The sequence below is a fragment of the Megascapheus bottae genome, chromosome 14 (genome assembly GCF_031878675.1).
Source record: "Megascapheus bottae isolate mThoBot1 chromosome 14, mThoBot2.hap1, whole genome shotgun sequence".
NCBI classification, from domain to species: Eukaryota; Metazoa; Chordata; class Mammalia; order Rodentia; family Geomyidae; genus Megascapheus; species Megascapheus bottae.
The window spans coordinates 46403954-46418442 of NC_143522.1; the positions used below are offsets into that span (position 1 = coordinate 46403954).

Below are 14489 nucleotides of genomic sequence, written 5' to 3' on the forward strand. Positions count from 1 at the left end.
CTCTTGGGTATCTCATGTTGTTGCAGTATCTCACTTTGTTATCTGATATATTGAATTTATTTGTATTTGGTTATTTGAAATTTGATAGGGAAGGGGGGAAAACCAAGACGGAGAGGGGGGTGGGTGGTGGGTGGGGGGGAGGGTGATGGGTACCAAGACATATGAAAGGGTATCAATGTATGTGAATTAATGCACCTTCTATCTGGCAAATATCATGTAACCCTTTTGTTAATTACAATAAAAATTATAAAAAAAAAGAGAAAAAGAAAAAAATTTTGGCAGAAAACACTGGCAGAAATGCTATAATTGACTATGAGTTTTGTGAAACATGTTTTGATAGGAATGATAAAAATTATTAAACTATATAATTCAATAGTCTTGAACATTAAGATGTCATTTTATGAATTAAAAATGCATGAGAAAATGTAAAGTAAATAAATTACAAACAATCTCAGACCAATATGTAATTCTGATTGAATATTTTCCTCAAGTTCCATACAAATAATGGGGCTAGGAATGTGACTTAATGGTAGAGTGCTTGCCTAGTATGCATGAAGCCCTAGGTTCAATTCTTCAGCAATATGTAAACAGAAAAAGCCAGAAATGGTGCTGGGTGTTATCCTTGTGGAAAAGATGCTCAGGAACAGCAACTAGGTCTGAAGTTCAAGCCTCAGAACTGGCCAAAAAGCAAAACAAAGTCAAGGCAAACAAAACAAAAACAAAAACCACAAAAAGCACTAACTTTTGGTTGCAGTAAAAATTGCTCCTTCCGCAAAAAATTATTTCCATATTGTTGTCACAATGTTGTATTTAGAACTTAAAACATAAAATGACTCAAATATATATGAAGAGACTCCTACGGTATAGCTAATGATACCAATATAAACTCACATAAAGATTGTAATAGCAATATTTCACCTTTCTTAATACCTACCTCTGTACTCTTGTGTTGTATTATATGTGCATTGCATGTGCATTACTTCATTTGATTATACCCAAACATATCAGGCAGGCATGATTACAATTCCTATTTTATAGGTCAGGAAATTGAGGATTTGAGAGGGTAATTACCTGTCAAAGGTTATTTAGTGGAAAATGAGAACCTGTACCATCTGTCTTGTTACAATGTTAGTTCTGAATTAAAAACTGTAAAGAATGAATACAAAACAAAAACTTCATAATAAAAAAGGTTAAAAATGCCCAATTTAAAGCATATTTAGAAACATATGAAGTCTTCATTCTGGATTATAACTCAGGTAAATAAATTGTCTAACTTTCTAGAATCAATTTTCAAGTCTTAACCTTTCTTTCATATAGTTGATGTTTTAGACGGGTACTTCATGATAAAATAAAAAATAAAATCACACAAGATAAATAAAAAAACACCTGTTTTCCTAGCTAAGAACACCTAATGAAGCTTAACAGAACAACTATACTTTATGTGGTCTCAAGTAAATCAATTTTTTTACCAGATTAACAACAAAATGAAACTAAAAACAATTCATAAGCTTTTGACTTCCTAATCATTGCACATAATAATTGATAGTGTTTATTTCTTGTCCAATTTAAACTAGCAAATTTTAGGAGACATTTGAAGAAATGTTTGGACCTCTACTACTAGGATAAAAAGTAGTCATAAACTTCTTATAAGCCTAAAAAGAACAAGAGACAATGTACAACATCATTTAGAACTTAGCAACAAAGCAGTAAGTTAAATCAAAAGTTTCTTAAAGTTTTTAGGGCAGAAATATTATGTGGAACATATTCATTCTGATTTGAATTTATAAACCAACTTTTGTTTATAATTAGGGGAAAATTTTTAGTCAAGTATGTTTTGAGTGTGACAACTCTTGTAAATGCCACGTTAACGCTAGAGGACAATTATTTAAAGAACGAAATCTCTAGCTACTTCATATATAATTGAATCCAGAATATTTACACATTAAAATGCTTAACAGGAGGTAAACATTTATCCTTTTGGGAGAGGCCTAGGTAGAAAAGCCCCAAGGCAAAATAACAATATTAAATCCCGGATATCTCTGTGCACTGCCAGTGCCACCCAGTCTTAAAAATACTGCTGGATCATCATCCTCATCCTTAGTCAATATTTACTAAGCTCTTTATGACAGCAGTGGCATTAGACAGTTTATAGAAATCAAGAGTAGCTTTAGGATGTCAACTTATTATATCCTGTATTATATAAATATATGTATGTATATATATATACTGTATTGTTATATACTGATTTTGCAATTAATAATGAAAAAGTTCTTAAGCAAGTCAGTAATTATTACGTATAATATGCATTTGCCAAATATTTTTAACTAGTTTCAGTAAAATTCTCATGCATCTAATAATGTTTACATTTTTGGTAAAGAAAGGAGAGAGAAAATATTTAGGATTCAAATATGTTAAGAATAATCTAATTGTACAGAGTTAACATTCTTGAAATACAAGGGAACCCTCTCTTTTCACTGTCATTTCTAGCTATAGCTAATGTTCATAGAATTAAACATTTCAAAATGACATCCTTTTCTTCACCAACTGTCATGTTTCCTCATTCCTTCCAGAAAAGAAGAATGCTAAAATTAATACTTAATTTTTTGATTGGTTACATTTTCTTAACATTTTATTGTACTTTTAAATGTGTTAGAGCTCTTCAATGTATTCTCAAAAATAATTAGAAATATTTAACCTAAAATTAAAGCAAGATTATGATTTTTCATAGGGTAAGTGGATACATTTTGGAGTCAACTTTCTTATATATGTCTTATATATGAAGTTTTATTAGATGTTTATTTTTAGAATAGTTAATTATAGATAATTTATATAGGCCAGTACTGGTAAGAGTCTTTAAAATTACATATTCATTTTTCTACTTTATAAAGAAGTTCATGTACATAACAACTCAATACTTTATCAGGGCATGAAATAAAAGTTAAAATTTCTGTCTTCATTGTAAACATACATTGCATTATCAATCCCAATATTAGAGTCAGTTTTCATTCCAAGATAATCTGCTGTTAGATTCATGAAGCCTTAGTGTCTAAGTACCTCCACATATCCTTTTCTTCTTTCCTTAGCCCCTCCCTCCCTCCTTCCTACCTTCCTTCAACATTTCTCATCCAAATGGGTACTGATACACTTTCATGTATACTCATTTAAGTGTAGCAAACAAAATAAAAGTTTTGTCTTTGAAGAACTTAATGCTACAGAGCTAAAAATAGTACCATGTAGATATGACTATTGCCATGTAGGTATGACTATTACAAAAACTAGTAAGAGAAAAAGAATAAGAGGATATAGTGAGGACACAGGCAATTTTAGTGAATGTAAATAGGGACATTAAACATAGAGCTGTGCTAGGCAAGGAAATCCATGTGATATTCTGGGGGTAAAACAGTTCAGGCAGGGAAAACAAATGTCAAGGCCTTGAGATAGGAATATGCTTAGGATGTCTGAGATAATAATCAAGCAAGTGGAATTGGGAATGAGGCTTAGTGGTAGGGTGCTTGCCTAACATGTATGAAGCTCTGGGATCTATTCCTCAGTACCATATAAACAGAAAAAGCCGGAAGTGGTGCGGTGGCTCTAGTAATAGAGTTCTAGCCTTGAGCAAAAGAAGCTTAGGGACAGCGCCCAGACCTAGAGTTCAAAGACCAGGGCTGCCCAAAAAAATAAAGCAGGTGTGGTTGGAGTAAATGAAGAGTAGTAACATGCTAAGTAATGAAATTTGAATGGTAACTTGGGCTAGAGAATGTAATTTTACATGTGTACACATAGTTCTCCAGTAAGTAAGAGCACAACACATATGTGGGCACACAAATTTAACTACCTGTTAGACTCAGGAGATGACTGTAATATAAGAAATGTTCAAAATGGAAAGTGAGGTCAAATATTCTTTTTATTTCTTTTATTTATTTATTTTTTTGCCAGTCCTGGGCTTGAGCTCAGGGCCTGAGCACTGTCCTTGGACTTTCTCAAGGCTAGAGCTCTTCCACTTGAGCCTTAGCACCACTTCTGGCTTTTTTCTATATATGTGGTACCAAGGAATCGAACCCGGGTCCTCGTGCATGCTAGGCAAGCACTTTAACCACTAGGCCAAACTCCCGGCCAAATATTCTTTTTAAAGAAGGTAACTTTTGCTTAGTTCCAGGCCAATTGTTGAAATGCACAAGTGTGATTGTTAATTTGTTGTATCAACATGAATAGACTATGATATCCATATATTTGGTCAAACAGCAGTCTAGATAGGGCTGTGATTTCAGATGTGATTACCATTTAAATTAGAAGGCTTTGAGTATCCATAATGTGGGTAAGCCTCTTATAGTCAGTTGAAGGCCTTCAGAGAGAGAGAGAAAAAAAAAAAACTATGATCCCCTGGAGAGGAAGAGATTCTGTATCATGACTCCTAGTTTTAAAACTGGTCAGCTTCCATGAAGATCTCAGAAAGTCTTTCTTTCTATATGCATAGTTTTGCTTTCTTTTTCTGGATGATCCTGACTAATGAATGTCATACTATAATCCTTCCACTTTCATGTTGACAAGTCTCCAGCTTTTTATTTTGGCAACTAATTTACTTTCAAACAAACAAACAAAAAACATCTCTTCCACTAAAAATTCTTAGAACAATATATAAGTGCAAAGAATATTAGATAATAATATAGTATTTACTAAAGTTTTTTTAAAACTAATTTCAAGAAAAGGAAAAGACAAATGATTTTGATTATCATTTTAAAACATGAACACTGTAAACGTATTATAATATCGTAAGCTTTGTTGGTAAAGACATACTTACTTTGCTATTTAGAGACCTGACTTTGCCCCACATCTCTATAAATGACTAATGCAGAAATGGGGCTAGGGTCATATTATATCCAAACATTTGACTCAGCCACATCTGAGTCACATATACATCTTTATTATATACATTGCAAAGAAAACTACTGTGGAGAAGAAACTTTGATTCTAAAAAAATTCTTTCATTGTATTAAATTTGATTATTTACTCACTGTGCATGTTTACAAAGGGGCTGCTGTATATAATTATGTGTTATACATATTTATACTTGTATAAAGTATAAAAATCCTAAAAAGAACACATATTTATACAATGATTACAAGGGAAAGATGAAATGTAAATCACAACAGGAGCCACAGAAAATAAATATGGTAGAAATTCTAAACAGAATGATATCAGAAAAAAATTAATGAAATAGCTGGCACTTAACCTGCTATGAAGATTCATAAGAAAAATGGGTAGAGATGGAATCTTGCAAGAAGAATCAGTGATAAAGGGAAAACATTGAACCTATAAACTGTTTATGATAGCCATGCCAAAATGAACAATTTATTTTATGCTTGTATCTAATTATTAATTCAGTACAGTAGGTATTTGCTTTGGGAACTATGTATTTTGTCAGGCTTAGCACTTAAATAAATTTCTGCCTACTTCATGGAAGGAATGAAATGGGAAGCCAAAGATGAGTAGTGAAATATTAAAACTATAGAATTCAGAAAAATTAGAAATAGAGTTTGTGGCAATATAAAATAGTTCAAAAGTATTGGCTAAAGGGGTTTGGGATTTATCTTATAGGTAATGTACTGTTGAATACTGTTGGTGGCTGACTGAGATGGTGAAAAAGTATCTCTAGTGTCTTAAGGAAGGTTGGGAGTTTTGCCTAATGGTAGAGTGCTTGCCTAGCATGCATGAGTACCTGGAGTTGTTTTCTCAGTACCACATACACAGAGCTGGAAGTGGTGCTGTGGCTCAAGTGGTAGAGCACTAGCCTTGAGAAAGCCCAAGGACAACACTCAGGCCCTGAGTTGAAGCCTCAGGACTGACAAAAAAAAAAAGAGTCTTAAGGAAAATAAAGAATGGAGAAAATAAGTATCAAGAAATACTTGACCATGAAATTATTAAGTGTGATCTGCATTGGAAAAAGTGGCAGTCACCGAAAGGAAAAGTCTAGCAAAATTTGCTTGCAATTGAAGAAAAGAGATCCACAAACAACCCAAATCCCAAGAAACATTCAAACACTTTATTTTTCATATTATATCTGTCATTATATCTGTCAGTAGATAAAGTTACTACCATTCAGAAGTAATTTATTAAGTGCCACATTCTATAGGTAAAGAGGAAATTTAAAATACATTCCAAAATAACTGGGCATATGGCAGATGTAAAACACATTTCCTATAGATATGTTACTAAATTGGCTAAATAGCACAATGGTTAAAATCTAGAACTAATGAGATCAGGACTTAATGTTCAACTCCATTCTCAATTAAGACTTTGAGCTGAGAAAAACAATACTTTGTGGTTAAAGTTGGTATGCTATAATCACTCTTGACTGTGTTATCAATTCATAGTTCTTACTGACAAATGTGTATGCATGTGTGTATTCATATAAGGCAGAATAATACTTGACTGTAGAAAAATTAAAATTTTTTTTGAGTTTATTTCATAGAGTCTTTGTCTTTATGGCTGCAATGTACTAATACACATATATCACAAATTTAGAAAGTAGGAAAGATGTTTATCTTACTGTAACAAAACTCATGCATACTACATTTAATTATTAAAAAGTAGCAGCAGAATCATGGCAAACATACTACCTTAAAGTATGGTACAATCTATGTAATATTTTACTATGTTTCTGAGTGGCATTACATTTTCTTATATAAAAACTAAAATTTAAACTATCTTAATTGGCTATTATAATAATAAATAAGTATATTAAATCCTATTCTCCTGGCACCAAACAACAGTATCTTATTCTTGTCTTAACATATAACTTGTACTTTCTTTAAGCAAAAGGAAATATAAGGAAGTACTATGAAGCCAGCAAGCTTTGAAACTTAGGCATTCCCCCGGTAGAAAGCTGTTTGTTATTATTATGCCTCTTGAACTTAGGAATGCAGCACTACAGGTTTACAACAGCAAAAAAAAAAATCATTACCACATATGAATCTAATCCCTACAAGTTTAAGATTCCTCCTTGATAAAACTGCTTAGATTTATAATAAAGTTATGAATAGAGACCATTTGATATTAAAAAGGAGTTATTAATACCTTACTAGCACTTTTATACTAAAATTCATTTTAAACCTTCACATTGTTATTGCTAGCTCCTTGTGTAAAAGTGCTACCCTTAAAATGTTTAGCATCACCACTCACTCATCTACCTGGTCCCAGCCTCTACCTCTATCAAAGGAATAAAAATTAGTATCATTGGTAAAAATTAAAGTAAGATAGATTGAACATCATCAAATGTTAATCTTATTTTTTTTTGCCAGTCCTGGCTTGAACTCAGGGCCCGAGCACTGTCCTTGGGCTTTCTCAAGGCTACAGCTTTACTACTTGAGCCACAGTACCACTTTCAGCATTTTCTAGGTATGTGGTACTGAGGAATTGAACATGGGTCTTCATGCATGCTAGGCAAGCACTCTGCCACTAATGCCAAACTCCTGGCTGTTAATCCCTCTTCGAAACTACTAATTGGTCAATATTTCTTTTGCTTTGTTTATAGAGTCAGACTGATCTCTCTGGAGGATGGACTTCTATTAAAAATTTCACATTCTTCTATGGTCTTACATAGCACAGGTTTCTTCTTTTCCTATGTCCATAATCTACATGCCACACATCTATTTTCATGTTACTCTCTATTTTGGTCTTTACAGTAAGCATACTAACATGTCTCAGTGTTTCTAAGGTTAATAGCTAAGTGAATATTTACTACTTTAGTTCGTAAATTTTTAACACTTTTGTTTCTTGTGACTTTCACCTATTCTCATTTTCACTCTCTCTAAGGCACTGCCTTATACATCATCTAAGAACTAACATTTAATTCTGAAATCTTAATAGCAATTTTCTGACTGTAACTTCCTATCATTTCAGCTCCTAAATATTTTTATTCCTTTCATATGAAATATTTGGTTTTCTTAAAACTTGTGGTCTCTTGGATTTTCCTTTTTCCTCTGCCTATCAATGTCTCCATAACTTTCTTTTTTTTTTTTTTTGCCAGTCCTGGACCTTGAGCGGGGCCTGGGCACTGTCCTTGGACACTTTTTGCTCAAGGCCAGCGCTCTGCCACTTGAGCCACACAGGAACACTTCTGGCTTTTTCTGTGTATGTGGTACCGAGGAATCGAACCGAGGGCTTTGTGCATGCTAGGCAAGCTCTCTACCACTAGGCCAAACTCCCAGTACCCATAACTTTATTTCCTTCACCTATCTACCTCAGGTGATCTCTCAGAATTTCAGCAATTCTTTTGATGTTCTTGGTATCTTCACTGATTCTGCACTTCATCATTGTTGCCTTGAAAATGTGCAATCCTGAGTCATTTTCATCCTTTGGATTTTGTACAGGTCTACAAAGGTATTGACTGTATTAAATTATATAAGTGTGTAAGTAAGAACTCATGCAAATTTATGGAATCTATTCTCACTGAGTTCTAAGATTGCTTCATTTTCTTGCTAGTTCAGTTTTCTTTCATTTATTTAGTAGCTATTCTTTTATTCCTGTCAAAGTCTTTTCACCTCTCATGTCCAGAAGTTTATAAGGATTCCTGTTTATAGTTTAAAAAAATAACACTGATTGTGGCCTCACGTTTATTTACATTCATAATCATTCTTTGTTTTGTTTTGTTTTTGTTTGTGGTAACAGACCTAGGGTTTGATCTCAGAGCTTGGGCACTGGCCCTGAGCTTTGCTCAAGGCTAGACGTCTACCACTAGAGCTTCAGCTCACTTCCGAATTTATTTTTTTTTAAGAATTTATTAATGTTGATTTTTACATCATATTTTAAATGACAAGTTTAACAAACAAGTGTTAAGGAGGGAATCTCTATTTACAATCACTGGGACTTAGTAGTTAGAACTTTATCAAAATTAGGCTAAGGGTTTGTATGTCATAGAAACATATTAATTTAAGAAATAAAACATTATGTCTATAGAGTCATAGGTTTTTATGTGTATACAGTTATGTTTATATTTCCATTACCATGTCTATACACTTCTGAATTTTTTCTAAAAAAATTGGTGGTTAATTAGAGATAAAAATCTCAAGGACTTTCCTAACTAGAATGGCTTAGAACTATAATCCTCAGACCCCAGCCTCCAAAGTAGATAGTATTATAGGTATGAGCTACCAGTACCCAGCACATAGTTATTTTTATCTCATTTACTCTTTTCTCTCCCTTTCTTTCCTTCTTTTTCTTTTTGTTGGTCTTGGGTCTTGAACTTGGCCTGGGTGTTATTCCTGAAGCCTGCAGCTCAAGGCTATCATTCTACTACTTGAGCCATAGCATCACTTCCAGTTTTCTGGCGGTTAATTGGAGCTAAGAGTCTCAAGGACTTTTTGTGCCCAGGCTGGCTTTAAACTGTGATCCTCAGATCTCAGCCTCCCAAGTACCCAGGATTACAGGCATAAACCCAGGCCTTCCTCCCCCGCTCCCCCTCAGCCCTCCCTCCTTCCCTTCCTATTTCTTCCCTCCCTCTTTCCCTCCCTTCTTTATCCACCAGAGTTTTAAAGAGTTCATTACTAAAGAGAAAGAAAAGTCCTGTTAGGACAGTAAACTGCAGGACCTAGAAATCAGTTGGCCACTATGTAATCAGGAATGGGCTGTTTTGTATTGTTCCTCCCCATCTTTTTTCCTTCACTTTCTATGATCATAACTATCCATTCTTTCTGTTCAAAGTGAGTCATTGTAGATATTACTGTTCTTGTTTTTAAAATATCTTTTATTGCATTTTATTGTTGGGATAATGTATAGACGGGTTACAGTTCAAACGTTGATATCCCTTCTCATGTTTTTGTTCCCCTTTCCCTCCTCCACCCTCTCCCAATCATTCCCTTCCCTTCCCGATTTCAAATAAACGAATAAGAGTACATATGATAAACCAGGTAACAAAGTCAGATACAGTTTTAAAAACACAAAACATCAAAACTTAAAAAAAAACAGCATCAATAAGAAAAGTATTTATGAATTGTATCTTGGAACCGGTAAGTGATAACTCTATGTAGAAGAGAACTGATACATCTTACATTCAGAGAGAGGAAGAAAGACCTTTCAAAAGTGGATGCTTGGGCTCATGACATAGCTGAGTAGTGAAGCTCTTGCCTAGCATATACAGCAAGACATTGGATTTGACCCCAGCAAAACAAAAGCAAATATTTTAGCTTTTTAATTTAAAAAATTATTTGTTTATCTTCTGCAGCTCAGCAAAGAGAACCGCCCTTAAGAACTGGCACCAGAGTTTGTTTTTAAAGAAGCAATGTCAGTTCCTGAAAAATGAACATAAACCTCCTTTTCTTGGGTCCTGTCACTTTACCAAGAGAGCAGCTCCTGTCTTATATCACAGGATAAGTAAGAAATTTCCTAACAGATTCAGTGAATCTAACTTTCACATTATAACAGCTGTAGTTCGGGAGCAAATCACATAGATCTCATGAGTCTTAATAAATGGTTAAAGTACACCTTTCTTTTATTTTACCAGGAAGAGAACTACTTTATTATAACAACCTGAAATAGCTCTCAAGCTTGCCTACACATGATAATTTCCAGAGAACTTAAAAACACACTGGATACACCTTGGGTTGGGCTTCCCAGATGATTCTAATGGTGATTCTAATGTTAGCTATAACTGAGAATAGTTGTTTTAAAAGTCAGAAAAAAAGGAAGGACCATATCACTCTATAAAAGACCATATCACTCTCTATATATTCATTTAAAAAAAGGTGAAATGGTAAGACATATTCATTCACTGTCAAGGTTTGCTAACCCAAATATTCATCTATAAATGCTGATTGTAATTGTTGAGAAAGCAAATGCTTTGCATCAGTGACCAGCCAAACATACTTAGTGTTTCATACTCATGATAGTGTTCTAGAGCTATTCTAAAGAAGTGTTATAAACTGAAAAAAGAGCAGAAATATCATGTCACATAGTTCTGAATACGAGAAGTCTGCAATCAGGTGTGAGAGGGGCTGTACCTTCTATGATGGCTATAAGTAAGAACCCTTCCTGTCTCTTCTAATCTTTACAGTTTGCTGGCAATCTTCCTTAAACTCTCCTGTTGGCAGCCTTCTCCAGTGTCTTCCCTTTGTGAAAGTCTCTGTTCAGATGTTCCCATTTTATACCACGACAAGACTTATGGGATTAGAACACATGCTATTGCCCTTATTTTCAAGTGATTAGCTTCTAATGACCCTATTAAAAATGAAGTCATATTCAGAAGTTGGTAGGAATTACCATGTCGGTGTCTTTTTGGGTGTGTGTGGGGGGGAGAGAATGGGGGACATTTCAATTATAAAACAATCAACTACTGCAGTCAATGCTCTCAGGGATAGGAAAACACTTACATTTTATTTTCACTAACTGTTGTTAGTGCAATGCACTACAATTATGTAAAGTGCAGTGTTCTTACAATTATGAATACAGGCCACAATTAGCAATATTAGTGGCCTTTGAGTGTATACCCACAGAAATAAATCACTTGTATTTTCAAGGACCATTTCAGGACTTGCAGGTCTCACAAAAATAACATTAACAGGGGCTGGGAGTTTGGCCTAGTGGTAGAGTGCTTGCCTAGCATGCACAAAGATCCAGGTTTGATTCTTAGGTACCACATACATAGAAAAAAGCCAGAAGGGGTGCTTAGACTCAAGTGGTAGAACTCTAGCCTTGAGAAATCCCAAGGACAGAGCTCAGTCCCTGAGATCAAGCCCAGGACTGGTAAAAAAAAAAAAAAACATTCACAGACATTTACACTTAGACTTTGAAATTACAGTTAACAGATCTGCTGCTAGATCTAGCTAGTCAGTGCATGAACAATGATTCACATATATAAATACATAATGCAATACTTTCACGATTGCATTTTGCTAGAATTGATATTGATTTATTTGTATTTTATGTATTTAATAACATTATTTTAATACTTTTATTTTTTTTGTAGTGCTAGGGATTGAAACCAGGGCTTTGTACATGGTATGCAAGTGAACTATATCCTCATTAAAATTATTCTGAGAAGAGGACCAAACTACAATAAGCCACAGCCTGAGTGAATGTTCATGTTTCATACTCAAGGCTTTAAATTTAGTAATCAAAAGAATATATGCAGGGTATTGTACAAACTTTTATAACTATGATTCAATGTACAAATATATAATTTATATATAACCCAATATACAATCCTACCTGGCTCTCACACATGCAACATACAACTGAAAAAAATATTAAAAAATATTTATCCTTTCTATATGAGAAGCACTCTGACATTTTCTTTCATTTAAAAGATGCCAGTTTTGTCCTACTGAATCCATTTCAAAACCCTGTCAGGAATGTAAGTCAGCGCAAAACCTTTAATGACATTTCTTTAGAAACTTCTCATAGCATATTACAATGGGTAAAAAGTTGTCAGTACTATTCAGGTAGCTAATACGAAAATTTTATAATTCTGGCAGGAGTATAAACTTATGTTTGATGTAGGGAGGGCAAAAGTAAAATAATGAATATTTTTTGCAGAAACCATTTAAAATTATAAAAATACTTCAAGTGAATAATGTTTAATTTTACTGAGGTATATCCTCATTCAGAATTATAAAATCATTAAAATTATTTCCCAAACTAGCAGTATTTAATTAAACTAAAGCTAAAAAGAATTTTACCTGTAGTAAACTCGTAGTGTCTGGATTTCTTCTTCCAATTTTTTATACTGCTCAACTGCAGTTTCTTTGGCTTGCTGCATCGAAGACAATTTTGCCTGCAAGTAGTTAATGTTTTAAAAATTAATATAAGTTTTGGTATGTTAAAATATGGTAGTACTGCATGGGTAGAAGTCTTACATATCTATGAATGTAAAAATCTATGCATATTGTTAGATTTCCTGCAAAATAATCCAATTACATGAATAACAGAAATACTAAAGGGATGCATATATTAAATTTGGGAACCTTGGGCATTAGTAAACTTTAACCTAGTTCTATCTGTATTATCAGATATATATTCCCTTCTGCAATGTTTAACTTTATACATAGAATTCAGAATGTGGAACATGGGTTCAGGGCAATATCTAGAGTAGAGATAAGCACAATGGGTGTTTCACATTTGAATTTAATGTTGCTCCACTCACTGCCTCTTATACTAGATTTCCTTTTAACTTTATTAATAGTAAAACTCAGAAAATTCTAAATATGCTGCCAAGCTATCTTGGATAGTTAAAGTGAAAAAAAACACAAGACTGTAACCTGATTCTTACAGATATGATTTAACCTTTTCGATTCTTTTTCTGTAGAGAAGAAAACAAATAAACAAAAAAACACCTAAAAGAAGAAGGGCAGTAACTCTGAAAGTTAGAGATGTTGTATTAAAAGTACATTATTGCTCCTTATTCAAGTTTTAAAGTATTGGCCATAGTTTTGAGAAAATATTTTAAATTATTTTTTTCATATATTTTTTATTGTAATTAATAGAAGGGTTACATGATATTTGTCAGATAGAAGGTGCATTAATTCCCATACATTGATCCCTTTCACATGTCTTGGTCCCCATTTCCCTCCCCCCACCCCCACCCTCATCTTGTTTTCCCCCGTTCCCTAGCCAATTTCAAATAACCAAATAAAAATATATCTGATATATCAGGTAACAAAGTGAGATACTGTAACAATATGAGATAACCAAGGGACAGCAAAAGAGATGAGAGATAACATAGTACCTTAAGAACCACAATCATTCATTATATGGCTTATGTTTCTATATCCTAGAGATTCTTTCATTTAGCATCCTACTATATGGCCTTTTGTATCAAGTGTTTTGCTCTATTGCAAATCTCTGCTAGGAGAGCCCAAGGTTTCTACTGATTATGACAAATGAGGGAAACCATTGAGCCTATGTTCCTTTGAGTCTGGCTTACTTCACTTAATATGATTTTTTCTAAGTCTTTCCATTTCCTAACAAATGGGGCAATGTCATTCTTTCTGACAGCAGCATAGAATTCCATTGTGTACAAATACCACATTTAAATTTATTTTTTAACAGGATGAAGACATGTCTGTCTTCATGCAAACTCTGTTAGAGATGTCTATGCTTTTCTGTATATTGTTTGCTTGCTTGATTACCTACTTAATGAAGCTATGCCAAGGTTTCTTTCTCTTTTCTTTGTGGGGCTTGAACTCTGGGCCTGGGCACTGTCCCTGAGCTCTACAGCTAAGGCTACTACCCTATCCCTTGAGCCACATAGCCACTACCAGTTTCCTAGTGGTTATTTGGAGATAAGAGTCTCATGGACTTTTGAGTCTGAGCTGGCTTTGAACCTGTGATTGTCAGATGTCAGCCTCCTGAGAAGCTAGGATTACAGGCATGAGCCACTGACACCCTCCAAATTTTCTTAAAAAAAAAAAAGAATGAAGAGTTTTGTATGGTGGCTCACACCTGTAATACAATGAGGAGGTATAGGTAGGACTTCAGACTGGGATAGGTACCAGAGA

At 33.9% G+C, this 14489-nt stretch overlaps 1 protein-coding gene across 8 annotated transcripts in view; it reads right to left on the minus strand.

Moving 5' to 3' along the window:
• Nucleotides 1–14489, minus strand: part of Mipol1 (mirror-image polydactyly 1) — a 268040-nt gene that overhangs the window by 72231 nt on the left and 181320 nt on the right. For all 8 annotated transcript variants that reach the window (XM_090345136.1, XM_090345140.1, XM_090345141.1 and 5 more), the window contains one exon: nt 12672–12766. In XM_090345136.1, coding sequence (XP_090201262.1) covers nt 12672–12766 — 95 coding nt within the window. The remainder of the gene's footprint in view (nt 1–12671; nt 12767–14489) is intronic.